Source organism: Gorilla gorilla, chromosome 7, assembly GCF_029281585.2.
Source record: "Gorilla gorilla gorilla isolate KB3781 chromosome 7, NHGRI_mGorGor1-v2.1_pri, whole genome shotgun sequence".
NCBI classification, from domain to species: Eukaryota; Metazoa; Chordata; class Mammalia; order Primates; family Hominidae; genus Gorilla; species Gorilla gorilla.
Window position 1 is genome coordinate 124,055,876 of NC_073231.2, and position 19,486 is coordinate 124,075,361.

Sequence of the window (19,486 nt, forward strand, 5' to 3'; positions counted from 1 at the left end):
AGATGGAGCAGGAGGTGCTGGGAAATACCATCAATCATACTATTATTAGCACATAAGACTCTCTGGGGTGAGAGGAAATTGGTGGGCCAAGATCTGTTGTCCCATCTCTTCCTAGTGTGTTTACCATGTCTGAGGGATGAAGAGAATTGCATCTCTCATCCAGCTGTGCTCGACACTAAAGAGTTCACCAGTCATTGCAATTATGCTGGTGGGATTTGGGGCTGGGGGAATTCTGTGTGCTGGGAGCCATAGGGAGGCCATCAATTCATTTCATATATATTATTTCTCTAAGAAACACAGCATAATTGAGGACAATTTTCCACCATGAATTGCATCATTAGCTAACACAGGGAAAGTGAAATGCTGTTAACTTTTCTTTTTCTTCTGCAAGCTGATGAGCTGAAGAAAATAGAAAAGTTTAATGTAATTTTTTCCAAGGATATATGTTGAAAATCAGAATCAAAACGCTTTTACACGGTAATAGAAATCCCACATTTTAATACATTGCCATGCACATAAGGAGTCAAGTAATGCTGAATACAAAATAGTCAAATATACAAAATGATAAAGCAGATTTTCCAGCCTGATAGAGATCATGCTCACAGATACAAGGGAGGCAAACATCTGTACAGTTTCATTTTTATCCACTTTATAAGAGTCATGCCCCCCTCAACTCTTTTTGAGGACAACTGGAAACAGAAGGAAACATAAGAATATACAAAGGAGACCCAAAGGGAATTGGCAAGTTGATAGCTGCTGAAGATATGGAAATCGGTGGTTCAAAATTGTGGTACACAATAATTCTTACGTTTAGAGAAAAAAAGTTTCTAAACATCTTATGCCCTGGAAGCCAGGAAACTAAAGTGGATATCCAACAGAAAAGGCACTCTTGTTTTACCACATAACTTGATTGCCTCCTCCTAAGTCTAGTCCTGGGAGTTTTTCTAGGATGCACAGAGGAAAAAAAAAAAAAAAAAAAAGAAAGAAAGAAAAACCCAACAGTTGTGGGAAATGAATACAGGTAATACTTATGTAATTAAACACTCTTGGGAGACCAACAGAATTAAGACTGCTGGTTTAACTACTCACTTAAGGAAGTTATAAAAATGTCAACCATCTACCTAGGCTTCTGTGTTCTGACATGAGCTTTTTAGCCATGTTTGTTAGTGTCTGTGAAGGAATGAATCATTTTTTTAATCAGATTCTTCCCCATCCTCCCTTCTCATACTCTATAAAGAGCACTGTTCTTATGTTCAATTCACATTGTGTAATTTTTCTTCCTCTTTCTTTCCTAGAACAAACACCAATTTGCAGTAGTTCATCAAAAAAGTTTGATGTGGCTGTCTGCTTCCTGTGCCTCTCAGTTTGGCACCTCCACACTCTGATGGGTCTTCTCCAACCTGGGATTGGCAGTCTTCACCTTGGTAGATCATGGAGCTCTAAATCTTTGGGAGGTGAAGAAGTGGAAATAAATGGACACCTTGGCTGTGGACTCTGCAGACTAGCCTCATATATTAGAAAAAGTGTGTGTGTGTGTGTGCGTGTGTGTAAAATGCTGATTGTTACTTCTTCATCATTCTGTTTCCTTTGTAAATCCGAGAATGGAGGCTCAGAAATAACAGCTCTACAGAGAAAGCCTCAAGTAAGGGAAAGGAATCATTGAATAAAGCCTGCAGCCCAGATCGGCACTCTAATTACACATAAGGGATATTGGAGGCACAGGATAGCTTCTTCCCTTAGCTCATTTTAGCCTCCAAACAACCCCATCTGCTAAGGAGGGACAGAGAGCACCCCAGACTGAAGAGCAGTGGCCCAGAGAGACTGGGCTATTTCTATTAGTCTAGCATTCTTGAACCCAAAACATTTTCTTCCTTTTTATCAGAGCAGTGTCAATCTCCACAAAGTTCTAAGAATAACTCAAGTATATAAACCACCACAGATCGATATTTTCTTTTCTTAGGTGCTTTTTACTGTTAATATTAAATTTTGTTACAAGATTGATCTTTTCTAAAATTTTGTGCAAAGCTATTTAGTGCCTAATGATATTAAATAATTACATTAACTGAAACTACAATAGTATGATTTAATGATACAAGAGTTTCAGTGGAATTAGTTTCCAAATATTTGTGCTGGCTTGACTTTTCAGCAGACTGGTTCCTTCTGTCCCAATCATGACTGCGACACACAGTACAAAGTCAAGAGCCTGGTATTATTCAGCTCTCTGCAATGTGAGCTTCTTTTACTAGTTAAACCATGGTCTTCTCAGACATGGCCTTGTAAGGACAACATCTTTCTACTGGTGGAAGAAAGGTGGTGGTGGAGAAACCATTCAGAGCCCCAGAGAGCCCTAAAATTGCCTACGAGCATGAGTTTAAGCAAATAGAACCCCTTTTACCCCCAGTGAGGGCCAACACCCACCAAAGAGGCCTCCCTTTCTGGTGATCTGAGGTGGGAATTGAATAAAACTAAAAAAGACAAGTGTTTCAGCATTCAAACATGAATTTCCTCCCCCACTCTACATTCATCTTTAAGGTTTCCATCTGCAACCGAAGGCCTTTTTGATGTGAAAAAGAACTGGGTCAGGCACTTCGAAACCTCTGCAGCAGCTGGTATGTGGGAAAACATAACCTTGGTCCTCTCTCAAATGCACTGTATGGTATCTGGACATAGGCATTGTCAAAAGTAGACATAGAGCCAGCAGGCAGTTCCCAATGTTAACACGCTAAATGCACTTAATTGTGGTTGAAAAAAAATACTGGAGATTATATATATATATATATATATATATATATATATATATATAGAGAGAGAGAGAGAGAGAGAGAGAGAGAGAGAGAGAGAGAAAAGCAGAACTGATTTAGGGATCATAGAATCAAGGACCACAGGCATGCTCAAACTCAAATCATATTTTTGGAATTATACTTGGATAGGAAGTCTCTATAGAGTTTAGAAAGATAATTTCATGGCATTTGTGCTATTTTAGAGGCCAGGCTAACTCCTCTGAGAAGATGGGAGAAGACCATGATCAGTTTGTGGAATAGGACAGGACCAACCCTGAGGTGCCTTGGGCATTTCAGCCAGCAAATTTTTCTATGAGGTTATCTTCAAGATCAGTTATCCTACCCTAAGTGAAAGCATGATCTAGTAAGAGTCTCCTGTTTTGAATTTTTTTTAGCATTACATATTTGAATATATTTTTACAGAATTTGGGCGGTGGCGGTGATTAAATGCAATCATATTACAGATCTGTTTGCTCTCATGCATCCACTCAGTCTAGACTTCTACATTTGGTAGCTGTGTCTGTGCTAATGTGGCAAAAGCCATATGAAACCAACCATTTATTTCTCTTGATCCAAATGACTGAATTTAAAAAGGTTATAAACAATGTGGAAGGCAACCAGCAGAGTCTTCAGTGTTTTAATTGTTTGAGGTATTAGTATCTCCAGTGTTGGATTAATTTAATAGCCCCCTTCCTTGAAGTTCACATCAGTAGGGCTGTTATTAATACTCTCCACAGGAGGCAAAAAGGCCTGGGCTTAAGAGCCTTTCTAAGGCTTCTCAAAATATCTGAGGTTTGGAAAACAACAACGCAACAAATAACTAAACAAACAAACAAACAAACAAAAAACCTCCCAAACCATTGGCTCCAATTTATGAAAATTGAAAAGAATATGAAATTATGAAAATAATTTTGTATGATCAGAAATAATGTCTAAATATCTATGACACTTATTATGTCAACCAGCCAATGGTAATTCAACACAAGTCATATGGTTACTTTTACATTACATTAAGTATATGCTGTTGGTGCCTTCTTGTGCTTGATATAATTGTAGGAGGAAAGCTCTGAAGGAAGAATGCTTGGAGTGCATCAGGGTTTTTAAATAGCCTTACATGGCAAACTGAACTTCAGTTTTATGACATCTTTGGCATCCATTTTCTGCTGTTCCATGGAAGTCATGTCTCAGTCATCTTGCCGTTAGGCAGGAAGTATAAAACTAGCTCTATGCCTGATGGCAGTTCCCTTTTACATTTGTTGCTGGTAAATTTCACCTGAAAAAATTTAGATTTTAGAAACAGTGCTTGCTCTCACCCAGAATTTTCCCTGTGGAGCTAAGGTGATGGCCAGAAGGCCATCAGTACTGTTACTGTCCTTTTAGCTACTTTCCCCAAATGAGAAGCATCTATTTTGTTCTTTATATTAAGGTGTGGTAGAACTTTCCTGTGCACTTGGCCAACTTTTCCTTAAGTTTCCCGCTTTCAAAAGAATGCTCTCTGTCTTCCCAAAAGCCACCATAGCAAAATAATGGAAACAAGGCTCTCTTTTACCTTGAAGCTATGCAGTGGTGCCAGGAATCATGTGCGTTGATAAACCAGAATTCATAGGATAATTTTCTGGATTCAGGATTAGATTCAGATCTAAAAAGACTAAGGAGCAGGATCTGCCTTTGAAATAGAGTCCTTAGTGGTGCCTGGAGTAGAAACATCTCCTGGCCTGTCCTCCTTCCTGATCTCAGGGCTGCACTGGGATTAATTAATCTTCCAGATGACTGGTCAGCGTTATTAATCCCTACATCACTGCTTTTTGGGCAACAAGTTTTCACCAAGATCAAGCTTAAGAAGAAATATTAGGACTGGGGAAAAAAGGTAACGAATACACTTTTTGTTGAGTTCTTTATAGAATTCTTGAAAACTACCCACAGCATCATGTTAAAAGAAGAGAGATGAAAGAAAAAAATCCCCACAAAAAACAAAAAAGTGCAGTGGAGGGGGCTGTGGGAGGGGTGAATAAAAACAGCCTTAAAGCAATAAAGGAATTTGTGTCATTTTCAAAGATTAGATTTTTAAAAAGAGTCTAAGACGATTGACAAGTCTAGTTGTCAAGTAACAAAATTATTCTAAAGAATGTAGAGGAAAACATCACAAAGAACAAAACTGCTAATGTACTAGAAAGAGGAGGTTTTGGTGAAAGTAAAGTGCTAAGGGGGGTATTAAATACTTCACTTCCTTGAGACTTTTGTTGTTCCTATCCAAAATCAATTATGTGACATTTGCAGACAAAGAAAGCATTTGCAAGTAACAAGGGGGATCCATTAGAGGTTTTTATCCTTAGTTGATATTCTCACGTACAGCTGATACGCCTTTTCTCCTTGAATGTTAAAAATGGCAGAATTTCCTCAGGACTAAGGACCGTTAGCCTCTTTCTGAGCAACTGCGAAGTGACTCTGGGGAGATTCCTGGCTTGTTTGCCAGGATTCCGGAGGTAGAAGTGAAATCTGCGGGTGCACACCTCACAGAGCCTGAGCAAGGATTTGAAGGTATGCCACTACCCGCAAAGAAAGTTGATAGGATCTCTCTTCCCCTAGGTACGTCTCAAACTATTGAAGTAATTTGCTTTTCACACTAGCAGGACTGGCAATGCTCTGCATATTCAGTTCTGGAGTGGAAATAAGTGAATCCCCTTGGCACCATGGAAAGTCTCATAATTATTCATTGCTGTTCATTCCCAAGAGTGCCTTTCCTGCACAAGTCTGGGTGTCAGCCTTTTAATAAAGGTGTAGCACAGGTGTAGGTAAAAGGAAAAGTCAAGCATTAACAGTTTACAGTCCTTAGACATAAAAATATGTATCCTTTACTTCCCCACCTCTTGCTTCCTACCAAACAAAACTCACCACAACTATTTCTGGATTTCTAGGAGGTAACATTCCATACATGCATCTTGGGAAGAAAGTACAGCACAGTTGAAGTTAACCATGGGAGATCACAGAGGACCACCACATAATAAAGAAGCCAAAGCCTGCGAATGAAGTCATTCCTCTTTTTTGCTGGTTTAGCTCTTGACTGCTTGGATTTTATGCCACCAGGTTTCCAAACTATCCCCCACAATGATTTCAAACAGAGGTTGACAGTTTGGAAAAGAATAGTAGTTCATATGCAAATATGGAATATGTGCCAGGCATTAAGGCATTTTTAGAGATACAGTCTTCAATGGGGCTCTTTAATGGTCTTCATTTTGCCTTCTCCTAGGTCCCTCTTCACCCATCATCTTTCAATAATTTCACAGCATTCCTTTGACTTAAAAAAACAAACAAACTAGGAAACTCTACTTATTGAATTGTTCAGAATATTTTGCAAAGGCCAAAGTAAGTAACAATGAACCACCATCATTTAGTGAACATTTGCACTACAAAGCATGTCCAGTTTTCCAAGAGAGTCAGCAGTAGTCTCACAATGTCCTTGGCTAAATCTTAATTCCCAGTTACAATATCTCAGCACCTGGCAGTTCTTAGGCTTCATCAGACTCAACTGTGTGTCCCCTGGATGAGTTATAGAACTGGAGTGTTAGATAATCCAGCGTAGTGGTGAATGGTTGTGCCTATATAAAGAAAGGGAACATAGGTAGCCAGGGTGGATATCAAGGAAAAGCAACTGAATGCTGCTTTGGGGAGCTCCAACCAGTTCAGTCTAGGCCCTGGAAGAGTTGGCTGTATCTGAAAGGTGCAAATATGTGGCCTGATGCAGTTTACCATCTGTCACTCTGCTGCCTCCTCCCTGAAGATCTGTCTGCTGCCATGTTCTTCTTCCTAGGTTACTCTGGCAGAATGGAGAATGCTGTCTGAATTAAGTTTTCATTGTGGAAATGGTGGGGTGGTGATAATGTTTGGGAGGAGGAGATACAGTTTCGTAAGGGCAGGTGGGGAGTCTGCTTTGTGGACTGTTGTTGCCCAAGCACAATGCTTGGCACATAGTAGATGCTCAACAAATGCTTGCTGACTAAAGGAAGGAATGAAAGGAAGAAGACCTGCTATTAGAACTGAACCACATGAGATGGGCAGTGGAGACTGGAATATTGTATCCAAGGGTGTTGGCAGCTGGAGTTTGGCCTCCTAATTATAGATGTGAAGAGAATTACGGTCTGCAGAGGGCCTGGCAGTCCTGGTGCTGACCTGCCGAAGGGCCAGATCTTGGTGGTGACTGCAACTTCTCTGAGTTCCTTGTTGGAAGCCCCCTTCTCTGGCTCTGCAGCCTGCCAGGCTTGTGGTGAGTCATCCTGCTGCTGACTCATTTGGACCTTCCTCCCTTTCCGTCAGGTTTCCAAATCTCAGGCGGGGGTGGTTTCCAATGGGCTGTGTATTTCCTGAGACCCTGAGCGGAGGCAGACAATGCTTATGTATCTGGAGACACCCTAAAACACCAAGCTTGCTTGCGTTGGAAGTCTTCCAGAACTGGTTACCCATATTTTAAAGCAAAGCCTCTGATGCCCGTCAGTCCCAGGCTGGGACAGTGGGCACACAGAACATACTTTGCTGAGCTTTCCATTCAACCAACTTGATATTTTCAGGAAAAAACATGCTACAGTGTTATGTAGCAAGTCAATATGAACATGTCTCTAATGCTCAAAGACAAGCAATAATTAAGTTGACTGGTTTCCCAGGACTGTGCTTTGTCGTAAGACATAGTTAAAAAAAAAAAATTAGTCACAGGTATAATCCCAGAAAGGATTAACAAGGGACTAGTAGGTTCTACACTAAGTAAGGAACCTAGTATAGGACTTGACCTTTTTCCTTCTCTAGGCACATAGTGGGGTCACTTGATGTTTCTCTCTTGATGTTTCTCTCTTGAGAGAATGGTGATTTCAACTTGACTTAGAATTTTTTCCGAAGTGTTAAAGTCAGACCACACAAAAGAATTGCATTCTGTTGCCCTTACCATCCATCCACCATGGTCTTTGATTAAAAGAATACCATCCCCTTTTTTCCCTTGGAGGAACTCCTCCTTTGGAGGAGCCAAATAGAAGCCTCCTGTATTTGAGTACCTGTATGTTCATGTGGTCAATAGTGCCTGTGGACAAAGAAGCAAGCTAAGATATCACCATCACTAGACCCCCTTCTTCTTCCCTTTGGTGCTAGAAGTAAACCAGTTGTTCAATAAAGTATCTGGAGGTGAAGTCTAACAGTATTGTGGCCATATTTACATCAACCTACCACAAACAACTGGGGATATGCTAGTAGTGGAGTTTGTCTTGGACAGTCTGAGCCAGAAAAAAAACCCACCAAGATTTATAAAAATAAAAAGAAAATACTTGATTTCTCACATGTGCTGAATGTGCTGATTCATCTTGGTGTAGTGTTCTCATATAAAGTGCTTAAGAGTTGGACAGTATACCTTTAGACATCATAACTAACATAATCGAGACGTGTTTACATTCCTTCCAGGGCATAATATTGTGAACACTTCCACTGAGATTGCAGAATTGCTGTAATTTTTTTTTCTAAAACATCATGCCATCTGCACACATAATAAAATAATCCAGTAGTTGCCATGCTAAAACAGGACTTCTAGTGAAGGGCACAGACAGCTCCCCAAAGGGAACTTGAGTTATGCACAGTGATGAAAACTGGAAGCAATTTTCCAGCTAATGGTCTGCCAATGACCACTTGGAATGAGTTGGCATTATATTATGCACCTCATTTTAAATCCACAGCAAAGTAAGATTTTTCCAAAACCCATAATCTTGACTGAATGGGTGTTTTTTTCAGTTAATCCAGTTAATCTGTCCACGATCCAAGGATATCTTCTGGCAGTGCCATGGGTTAGTCTTTCTGTGAGGAACAGGCCATGTTCATATCAACTGGCAGGACAGCAGCTTGGAAGGCTAACCGTGTTTATGGAGAACCCTCGGATGATGCTGCAAGAAGAAAAAGGGGGAAATATGGTAAGTTCCTTCCTTTTTGTTTCCAGGCACTGATATGTAGCAATTATCTTATTCAAACAAACCCTAACACCCTTAGGCCAAAGAGAAAGCTCTAGTCAGAATAATGGTTACTCAATGCCAGGATGGATTTACAGTGGCTTATATTCATGAATTTTTTTTTTCTACCATTTGGCAAGGCATGGAAGACACCCAACCGAGAAATAGGTGAAGCTGCCTGGAAGGGAGGGCAAAACCAGATCTCTGGAATTGGCATCCAGCCCTATGACGGGGCTGCAGTTTGGGAAACCATTTCATGTATTATGAAGGTTCATGCATTTGCTTGGTCTGGTGCAAGGTAAGATTGGGGATGGTGTGAAGCATTTTATTGTGGGAGAGAGATGGGGGTTTCATTTATCAGAAAGATTTCTTGGGATGCAATCTAGAAAAAAAATATTGGAAGCGGAATGGCTGGAGCTCTTGAGTTTGCTAGTTGCGAAGTCAGATTAGCTGGGAAGGTTAGAGACTAGGTGGAGAAAGTCATTAAAATCGGACCAGAGATTAAACTAATTGAATTGCAACCCTGCTTTTGGGCTTGGGAGTGCTAGTATAAAAATATTAATGTATTTTCCTGAGTGTTCTAATTTAAATTGTCTAAAGTTCCCGTTATTTTATTTGGGTACTCCCTACAGTTCCTTATACATGGGTCTTCAAGAATTATTATATGAGTACAATGGAATGTTTTGCTCAGAAAAATATCAGTATTAGTTTCTAATACACAAAACTATCAGACAATGGGAGAGAAGCACAGCAGGTATTCTTGATGCAAAAGAAAAAAAAATCTACCTCAGTTTTCAAACCTGGCTCTCAAATCTAACTAACTGGCTTTTCAAAACATGACAGAACGCACTATTTGTAAGCAAGTGTTTGATTAACATTTGCTATTTTTGAGAAAATGAAAAAATAAAAGGTACTATGTAAGTGTATTAAATATCAAATAATAATACTTCTGATAGGTTGTATTGAAAGCAGAATACTATTATTGTTGATGGCATTGTCAACTGGAAAAATAATGTCAATTTATTCAAAAATTATTAAAAATGCATATGCCTAAATGTAGTAATTCCATTCCTAGGAGTATATCCTAAGGAAATAATCTAAAAAAAAGAAAGAAGCTATATGCACAAACAGGTAAACTAGAGGTTATTTATCATAGAGGAAAAATTGGAAGCAACCACTCTCTTATTGTTGAAGATTTAGGTTAAGTAAATTATGGTACATTAACAAGATGGATAATTACATGGCCATTAAAATAATACTAATTATGATGATTATGATTATGTAGCAACATGGAAATAGTTATGATATACTACAATATAAAGCTTATATATATGCATAGAAAAGAACTGTATGTGAAAATGAAGGCCCTAGAATTTTTATTACTGTCATCATAGTATTTTGCAAAACAACAACAAAAATTAGGCTCACAGGGTTGCAGGATTGCCCCATGACTAACTAAAGCATCATGATTGTTTTCACTTACTAATACTACCTTGAAAATAAATACTTTGTAATTTCATTAAGAGAAACACTTCAGTATTTTGAAAGGGGGATAAACACCAATGTGCGTAAGATCCTGTCCAGGTTGACCTGCTAGGAGGGCAGTACAGCCTGAAAGAACAACATTGATTTCTAGGAACTTGACACAGTGTACCATCCTTGAGACTTGGCTAAAATCAGATCCAGAAAATGTGTGACCTTGGAAAATAATGAATAACCTATAAAATACAATTTTAAAAAAGAATAATGATAATAAAGAGTAAGCCCTAATTAATTATTATACTTTGGAACCTGAGTCATGAGTTGATAACTAGGTTCATCATAGTTACTGCTTCTTTAAATAACCATGTTTCCTACAATGGTCTCTAGTAGCTGAGAGAAAGCAGATATGTCTAATCTTAGGATATTAAAAAAGCACTTATAACCACGGATGTAAGCGGAGTGCGGTATACTTTAGAGCACTTTCCCTTATGGTTGCCCAATCCTCTTCTCAGGATATGTAGAATTATTCCCATTTTATAGATTAGGAAATTGAAGCCCAGAAGTATTATTAACCCAAGGTCACACAGCTAGTAAGGATCAAAGCTATATCCAAATGATATGGTTTGGCTGTGTCCCCACCCAAATCTTATCTTGAACTGCAGCTCCCATAATTCCCACGCATTGTGGGGAAAACCCGGTGGGAGATAATTGAATCATGGGGGCAGTTTCCCCCATATTGTTCTCGTGGTAGTGAATAAGTCTCATGAGATCTGATGGTTTTATAACAGGTTTCCCCTTTTCCTTGGCTCCCATTCTCTCTTGCCTGCCCCCATGTAAGATGTGACTTTCACCTTCTGCTATGATTGTGAGACCTCCCCAGCCACGTGGAACTGTGAGTCAATTAAACCTCTTTTTCTTTATAATTTACCCAGTCTGGTATGTCTTTAACAGCAGCACGACAACAAACAAATACACCAGACTTAGGTGTGTCCCCCTCTAGTGACATACAGGAGTGATAGGGAGGAACATAGAAATATTCTGAGCCTTTCCCATCCCATCTTCTGAGTAGACTTCCGTGTTTATCCACAAGCCCAATAAGCACGATGAAGGGCCCTATTAGAGTACCAAAAAAAAAAAAAAAATCAGAGGCTAAAATGAATTTATATTAGAGCAACAAGATACTCCTGCAAGACATGAATATAAATAGAACTAGAAGCCACAGAGAGACAAGTTGAAGGTTTAGAGGGTGACATAGGAGGTTTGGGACAGTGGTGGCCATAATGAGTGGGGCATTGGGAAAAGGGATGGCCAAAGAAAAGAGTGTGCTATGGCAGAGGAGCGTCATCTTTGAAATCTTTCCATGGTAGTCAGTGATCCTTCATTGCTCTTTGCTGTTTTTGCAGTTAGTATTGTGTTCCTTTTGAATGGGTCACCATGCTGAGATGGGCTTTATGTGAGGACAAGAGGTCCCCATTTACTCAGGCTGCATGTGTAAGACACGTGGTAAAAGTAGGCCTTGAACCTAGTCTTTCTTCTTCCTATTATTATTTTTTGGAGACAGGGTCTAGCTCTCATCGATCAGGCTGGGGTGCAGTGGCACCATCACGGCTCATTGTAGCCTCGACCTCCCAGGCTCAAGTGATCCCCTCACTTCTCAGCCTTGCTGGGACCACAGGCGTGGCGTGCACCACTACACCCAGCTACACACACCTGGACCCTTGAACCTTAATCTTTCTGTCAATCACATCTGTATAGTGATGGGTTCTGCCATCATCACTTTGCTAGAGACTTATCTGCAACAGGAGTCATGTCTTCGGGTATATAAATCTACATGAGGTCAAAACGCAAAATGGCAGTTTGCATTAGACAGCCCTGGCTCTGAAAAGGGGGAAACATGTGGTCTTTGATATACAACGCTCTTTGGGCTCCATCCCCTGTGCTTCAGCCATCCCAGCCTCCTTCTGGCTCTGCATATGTGTGGGGTTGTTCCTGATCTCGCTGATCCTTTCTTTTTCCCAGGGTGTCTTCTTTATATACCCTCTAGCATTAGTGAACACCAACCCCTCCCTCTTTCACAACCACCTAGAGCGTCACTTCCTTTATGAAGTATTCTTTCCTTCTAGACACAGCTAACAACTCTCTCCTGTGTGTGAGTGTGACATCTCAAATTTTTACCAAAAAACCCACAATGAACACTTCAGTTTAATGTATCCATCGTTCCTCCTAATTTTTTTGTGGGTGATGACATGTCTTATTGTTGTGTATTCTCCTAATGCAATGTGCAGTGTCAGGTATACAGAAAGTGCTTATTAAATAGTTGTAAAGTTAATAAAGAAAGGAATGATGTTGGAGGAGAATCTTTGTTTCTCTGTTTAATTCAGTAACTAATGTTGCATGAGATTCAATCCTGGTCTGCATGTGGAGAGTGGGATTGCTCTGGTTTCTTTCTCTGCTTTATCAACTGCTTACTCAAGGAAGATGTACATCCTGGGGGCTGTCCATGTATGGATTTTGCAGCTAACAAATAGTAAAAGGCTCTTTTTCAAACCTCTGTTTGATGGGCCATCATTACTATTAATAGTTTAGACATTCTTGGAATTATTGGAATCAAGAATTCTTGGAATCAATTCTTGGAATCAATCATCATATTTAGCCCTATGGCTTCAGAGTCTGGGATGAGGAGGGAAGCACTGGAGTCCAGTGGTCAGGAACATGGGCTCTGGCAGATATGGGTTCACATCCTAGGCTCACTACTTCCTACCTATGTGATGTTGAACACATGAATTTTTCCCAAGCTCATTTTCTTCACCTTTAAAATAGCAGTCATAATTTCTGCCTCACCAGGCTGCTGTGATGTTAAAAAGGGCTCATAGGAAAAGCATTTTGCATGGTGTTTAGTAAATAGTAAATAACTAAGTGATAGCTACTATTGTTTCATTATTATTATCATGAATTCCTAAAATTCCTTTGATAAATCAAAGTCAAAGCTCTATCGCTAAGTATCAGTGTTTTAATGCTAAATGTCAATGTTCTAATGCTATAGCTGGGGGCCAGGAAAAGAAACAAAATACCCAGAGGTCAAACCTTTGCAACTCCCAGGAGGCAGATAACTGTCTTCCTGCTTGCCAAGGCCACTTTGGGCACACTCTGGCTCCTGCTCTCTCCTAGATTAGCGCAGCCCTTAACAGACAGTTCCATGAGAAAGGGAGTCTGAAACACTTCAAAGGCAGGAAGTGACTGGCCCAGGAGGCAGTGGCCAGCTTGGCAAAAGGTTCAATAACAGATCTGGGATGGATTATGTCCCGCCCCACCTTTCCTAACTCCAGCGCACAGGGCTTAAGGATTGTTGTGTGTGGAGAAGAAGAAAAGATATTATATCCAGGCAGCCCCACGTCTCATGGGCCCAAGGGGGAAATAAGACTTCATCCTTTAAAAGGGCTGTTTAGTGTCTTCCCTTCAGAAAGAAGGGTCCATATCTTCTATCTGAAAGTGTCTTTCGTGTAATGAGTTCAAGGCCTTTGGGGGTGTGTCTGAACTGCAACTTCAATGTGGGACAATTTATATCTGGTGTGAAATGCACATTCCAAAAAAGTGAGATCCATGGCTGCCCCAGCAGAATAGCCAATAAGCAGAGCTCACATTTATGGAACGACTACAGTATGCCTACAAAGGTTTTATAGGCAGTTACTCATTGAATCTGTACTGCCATTTTTGAGGTTTGGATTCATTATTCCTGTAATTCACACAGAGAAAATGACAGCAGGTCGTTAGCTGTCACAGCCACAGTGCTAGAATGCATAGAGCTGAGACTAGAACCCAGATCTGTTCTCACCACGGTGCTTTCCTGACTCAATAAGAAATGTTTATTGGGAAAAGAAATTCTCCAACAAGAATGGAGGAGAGAAATCAAGTAACTGTGTTTGCATAAAAGAATTCTCATCAAACATGAATCCTATACATGGAGTGCCGTAAATAAGAGGTTTGACCTAGAGAAAGCCAGCACATTTTTATTTTAACAGTCTAAGATCTTTCCTATGTTTAGAGCAGTGGTTCTCAACTGGGTATAATTTTGCCCCCTACAGCACAACTGGCAATGTCTGGAGACACTGGTGGTAACAACTTGTGTGTGTGTGTGTGTGTGTGTGTGTGTGTGTGTGTGTGTGTGTGTGTGTGTCGGGGGAGAGGCAGGTACTACTGGCATCTAATGGGTAGAAACCCATTAAACTGCTGAACATTTTAGAATGTATAGGACAGCCCTCACAACAGAAAATTATCTGGCTCAAAATGTCAGTGGTACTGAGGTTGGTTTGGAAGATACAGGTCCTTGTTTCTATTTTCTTTTCTTTTTTTTTATTCTATTTTTTTATTATTATACTTTAAGTTCTAGGGTACATGTGCACAACGTGCAGGTTTGTTACATATGTATACATGTGCTATGTTGGTGTGCTGCACCTATTAACTCTTCATTTACATTAGGTGTATCTCCTAATGCTATCCCTCTCCCCTCCCCCAACCCCATGACAGGCCCCGGTGTGTGATATTCCCCTTCCTGTGTCCAAGCGTTCTCATTGTTCAATTCCCACCTATGAGTGAGAACATGCGGTGTTTGGTTTTTTGTCCTTGCGATAGTTTGCTGAGAATAATGGTTTCCAGCTTCATCCATGTCCCTACAAAGGACATGAACTTATCCTTTTTTTTTTTTTTTTGTTTCTATTTTCTACTTCTGGTTGTGAGCCAAATATGTCACTCCCAAAATAGGCCAAGATAAAAACCAACATAAGTGTGCCTCATGTATGTACAGGAAATAAGGCTAATTCCAAACCTCACTCCCCTCTTCTTCTCATCATTTGCTCATTTTATGTGATTTTATATTCAATGTAATCAAAACCTCTAATATTAAATCATTTCTAACTTTTAGAACCCTCACAGGCATTACAAGAATCAAGATTGGATGATTTAGAGAGGTATGCTTAATTAATTAATTAATTAATATGTATGGGAGAGGTAAAAGATAAAAGAAGGACAAAGGAGGATTTATGTGGCCATAAAGCTAAACTTTGTTTCTAGTCTATGCTGGGAGAAATCATATGTATTCTCAGCAGCGCTGGTCCCATGTCTGCCACTCTCTGCCCCACAAGAATTTGACGAAGGGAAGCGGGATCGGGAGGGGGAGTTGCCCACTGAGAGTATGATTAAGGAATCAACCCTCTGACTGCATGAAGATGAAGGTCAGAATCTCCAAAGAGGCCGGACATGGTGGCTCATGCCTGTAATCCCAGCACTTTGGGAGGCCGAGCCGGGCAGATCATGAGTTCAGAAGATCGAGACCATCCTGGCTAACATGGTGAAACCCCATCTCCACTAAAAATACAAAAAATTAGCCAGGTGTGGCGGCCAGCACCTGTGGTCCCAGCTATGCAGGAGGCTGAGGCAGAAGAATGGTGTGAACCTGGGAGGCGGGGCTTGCAATGAGCCGAGATTGCGTCACTGCACTCCAGCCTAGGCGACAGAGCGAGACTCTGTCTCAAAAAAAAAAAAAAGAAAAAGAAAAAAAATAATAAAAGAATCTCCAACGAGATTGGTATCAGGATGACAGAGAACTTGGGTTAAGTGTAATAAAACAGAGATGCATACATACTAACTGGTAACTTCCCATTATCGTTAGTAAACTGGAAAGCACAATAAGTCTGTGATGGTTAATTTTATGTGTGAACTTGATTGGGCCACTGGGTGTCTAGATATTTGGTTAAACATTATCCTGGGTTTGTCTATAAAGGTATTTGTAGATAAGATGAACAATTGAATTGGTAGACTTTGTAAAGCAGATAGCCCTCCCTAATACAAGTGGACCCCATTCAATCCATCGAAGGCCTGAAGAGAATAGGCTGGGTAAGGGATAATTCACTCTTTCTGCCTGACTGCCATCTCCTGCCTTTGGACTCAAATTCAGACTGGAACCATACCACTGGCTCTCCTGGATCTCCAGTTTGCAAATCTTGGGACTTCTCCACCTTCACAATTGAATAAGCCAATTCCTTATAATACATCTCTCTATACATATTTATTCATCTTATTAGTTCTGTTTTTATGAAGAACCTTGAGGAGCAGAGTCTACAGATAACACAATTACCATAATAGTTAGCATATCATTCACCAAGTACTTCCTAGGTGCTTAGCATCATGCTAAGAACCTGTGTTCACTTTGCAGCAACCAAAGTAGGTAGGTACCATGACCTTTAGTCCACAAATGCAGAAAGCCAGACTTGGAGGGGTGAGTGATCCAAGACAGGCTGTGGCCTTTAGGCTAGGCTATGATCTTTGATCTGACTATGAAATATCAGGGGCCTGTTAATTCCAGAAATGTTAAGTGAGAAATACAAGGTCTCAAGGCCCCATGGCAACATTTTTAGACGAATACCTAGATGGGATAGGAAGGCCTTGGCCTCCACCCCCACCGTCTCACCCCTTGGTGTTATTGTTTCTATTAAAATGTAACTGGCTCCTGATACTATCAGAGGAGTAGTTCTGCTGCCTGGCTTTGCAGTCCTCATTGCTTGGATGGTCACCTTTCTCTGGGGAGTTTTGAAGGGTTCTCGTGACAAGTGAAGGTCCCAACCAACACACACATTGAGAAAGTGAGAGAAAAAGAATGCCCTTGTGTGCAAACTGTCTGTCTCCTTTTCCTCAGCCCTTGGGGAACAAAAAGGACATCGTATTTGCTCACTTACTGTTCTAGAAGTAAAGCTGCTAGTCTACTACACTATGAGCCTGAAAAACCTCTCAGAAACTGACTCTGATTCCTGGAGGTTAAATTGAATCTCTAGATTCCGAGGTTTAAGAACCCTGACATTTTGACGAGAGATTCTCAAACTTGACTGCCTCAAACTCATCTGAGGGAGCTTCTTAACATTTTTATTTTGTCCAGCCTGTCTCCATTTCCAATGATTCAGAATGTCCAGGGGAGGACTAGAAAACTCTGTTTAATCATAGCCTTGAGAATTCACACAAAAGCAGCTTGGCAAAATCCATGAACACACCTACATCTTTCCCCGAGTACTTAAATAGTAGTTATTTGTCCTTCAGACAGAGAAAAGTGGTATATACTGCAGGAAAATTTGGTTTATAGCCTTGTTCTTTTCACATAATAAAATGCCACAAATCCTGGATATAATACAGTGCAGTGATCCAAATATTTAGAGTGAGGCAGACAGGAGAAGCTATTCAACCCAGTCAAAGTCCTGGGAATACAGGCATGGTCCATCATTCCAGGATTGTTTACAGGTTTCTCATACATCAATCAAACAACATGTATTGTATTAAACACTAAAGTATCCTGCATTGCCTTGGGGGCTTCAGGGGTTGAAGAGTCTCCAATCTGTATAATTACACATTACTATATTATTACATAGAATCTGTATCATAATCTATTAGAATCACTGATGCGCTGTCTCTAGATGAGTGTTTCTCAAACTTTACTGTGCTTAGAAATGCCCCAGAGAGCTTGGTAAAATGCTGTTTTCTGGGCACCAAATGGAAAGAATCTGATTCAGTAGATCTGGGATAGCCCCGTGACTTTGAATTCATAATAATGTTGCAGGGACACTGATATTGCTAGTCTGAGGACCTCTCTTTAAGCACTACTGCTGTGAACCTTAAGTTCCTTCAGGCAAGAAGTATGTCTCATTCTTCTCTTTCTGTTGTGTGTGGTAGAATGTCTGGACTATCAAAGGTGCTCTTGAAATGTTTGTCAAATGAGTGAGTGAATCAATGAATGTATGTATGAAGAAAGCCACATGAATGAAATTAGCAGTTTTCAAGTATGGGCAGAATTTCCTGGGAGGCCAGGATATTGTTCTCTAATGAGAATTGGTTTAGAAATTTCAGTATACGCAAGTGCCTGAAACTCTATACATTCTGTGTGATCATTTAGGATATCTATTAACTCCAGTCTCTGGGGAATGTTTCCGTAGAAAGATGGCAAAGCCTCACCCAGCTTTATAGCTCTCTTGAGCTAGAAGCCTGGTGACAACAGTGGACTATCATCTTGTACCACATGAATACAGGATGATGCATTTCTGGGAGAAGCATCATCAGGCCAGATGCTCTCAGCAGGGATGCATTTGTACAGCCAATTAGTCACTGGTAACCTCAGTGATTCCATTTTTTTTTTTTTTTGCACTGGACAGAGGCAAGTATCTCAAGCCATTACATTCTGACAGCCAGCTAAAAGCCCATAGAACCTTCCAGAGGACAACTCTGTCCACTGGCACAAAACAGCATAAAAATGTACCTTGAAGTATAATCTAAGATACCATTGAAATTTCCCTCCGTCTCCACAATGTTAGACTGGGTGGCAGATTATACTCTGAGGGACTGTTTTCTAATTTCTCTCATTGCTTCTACACCCCATCTCTCTTAGTCACAGAGCACAGAGCCTTGTGTGTTTGTCAGCTGTATGAATAAGTGAAGTTCCTTTCTTCTTCTTCTTCCTTTTTTTAAATTATCTTTTCTCCTCTTTGCCTTTTGCTTTAAACTTATTTTAATTTCAAGGGCTTCTCTGTTGACTGATCCAACAGATTCTGCATTGGAACAATGTTCTCTAAGATTCGCTACTTTAGATAAAATTTTTTTAAAATCTCCAGATCCTGCAGCTTTTCCAAGAGAAAAAGAAAAGCACACTTTTAAAGGAGAATACAAGGTCTACGTAAACACTCCTTTTTTTTTTGTCACCTCTCAAGGAGATAGAAATATCTCTTTTGGAAACAAAGGTATGCAAGATAGAAATGTATTAATGACACTTTGGGAGGCTGAGGCGGGTGGATCACCTGAGGTCGGGAGTTCGAGACCAGTCTGATCAACATGGAGAAACCCCGTCTCTACTAAAAACACAAAATTAGCTGGGTGTGGTAGTGCATGCCTGTAATCCCAGCTACTCGGGAGGCTGAGGCAGGAGACTCACTTGAACTCAGGAGGCAGAGGTTGTGGTGAGCCGAGATTGTGCCATTGCACTCCAGCCTGGACAACAAGAGCGAAACTCTGTCTTAAAAATAAAATAAAATAAAATAAAAATAAAAAAGTACTAATGAATAATACTTACAACAGTGATGACATTTTGTCATATGGAATCTTAGAGTAGAAGGTATCTTTAAACAGTGCTTCTCAAATTTTAAGATGTGTGTATGCATCACCTGGGTATCTTGTTAAAATGCAGATCACATAGTTCTACAAGTTGTCAGGTGATACCAGTGCTGC

The 19,486-nt window shown here is 40.3% G+C and overlaps 1 protein-coding gene across 1 annotated transcript in view; it reads right to left on the reverse strand.

Annotated features, from left to right (window-relative positions):
* Positions 1 to 481: 481 nt before the first annotated feature.
* Positions 482 to 19,486, reverse strand: part of SAMD12 (sterile alpha motif domain containing 12) — a 431,264-nt gene continuing 412,259 nt past the window's right edge. Inside the window, exon 5 of the mRNA XM_031013912.3 lies at positions 482 to 8,689. Within this exon, the coding sequence (XP_030869772.1) occupies positions 8,667 to 8,689 (23 nt within the window). The 3' untranslated portion in view covers positions 482 to 8,666. The remainder of the gene's footprint in view (positions 8,690 to 19,486) is intronic.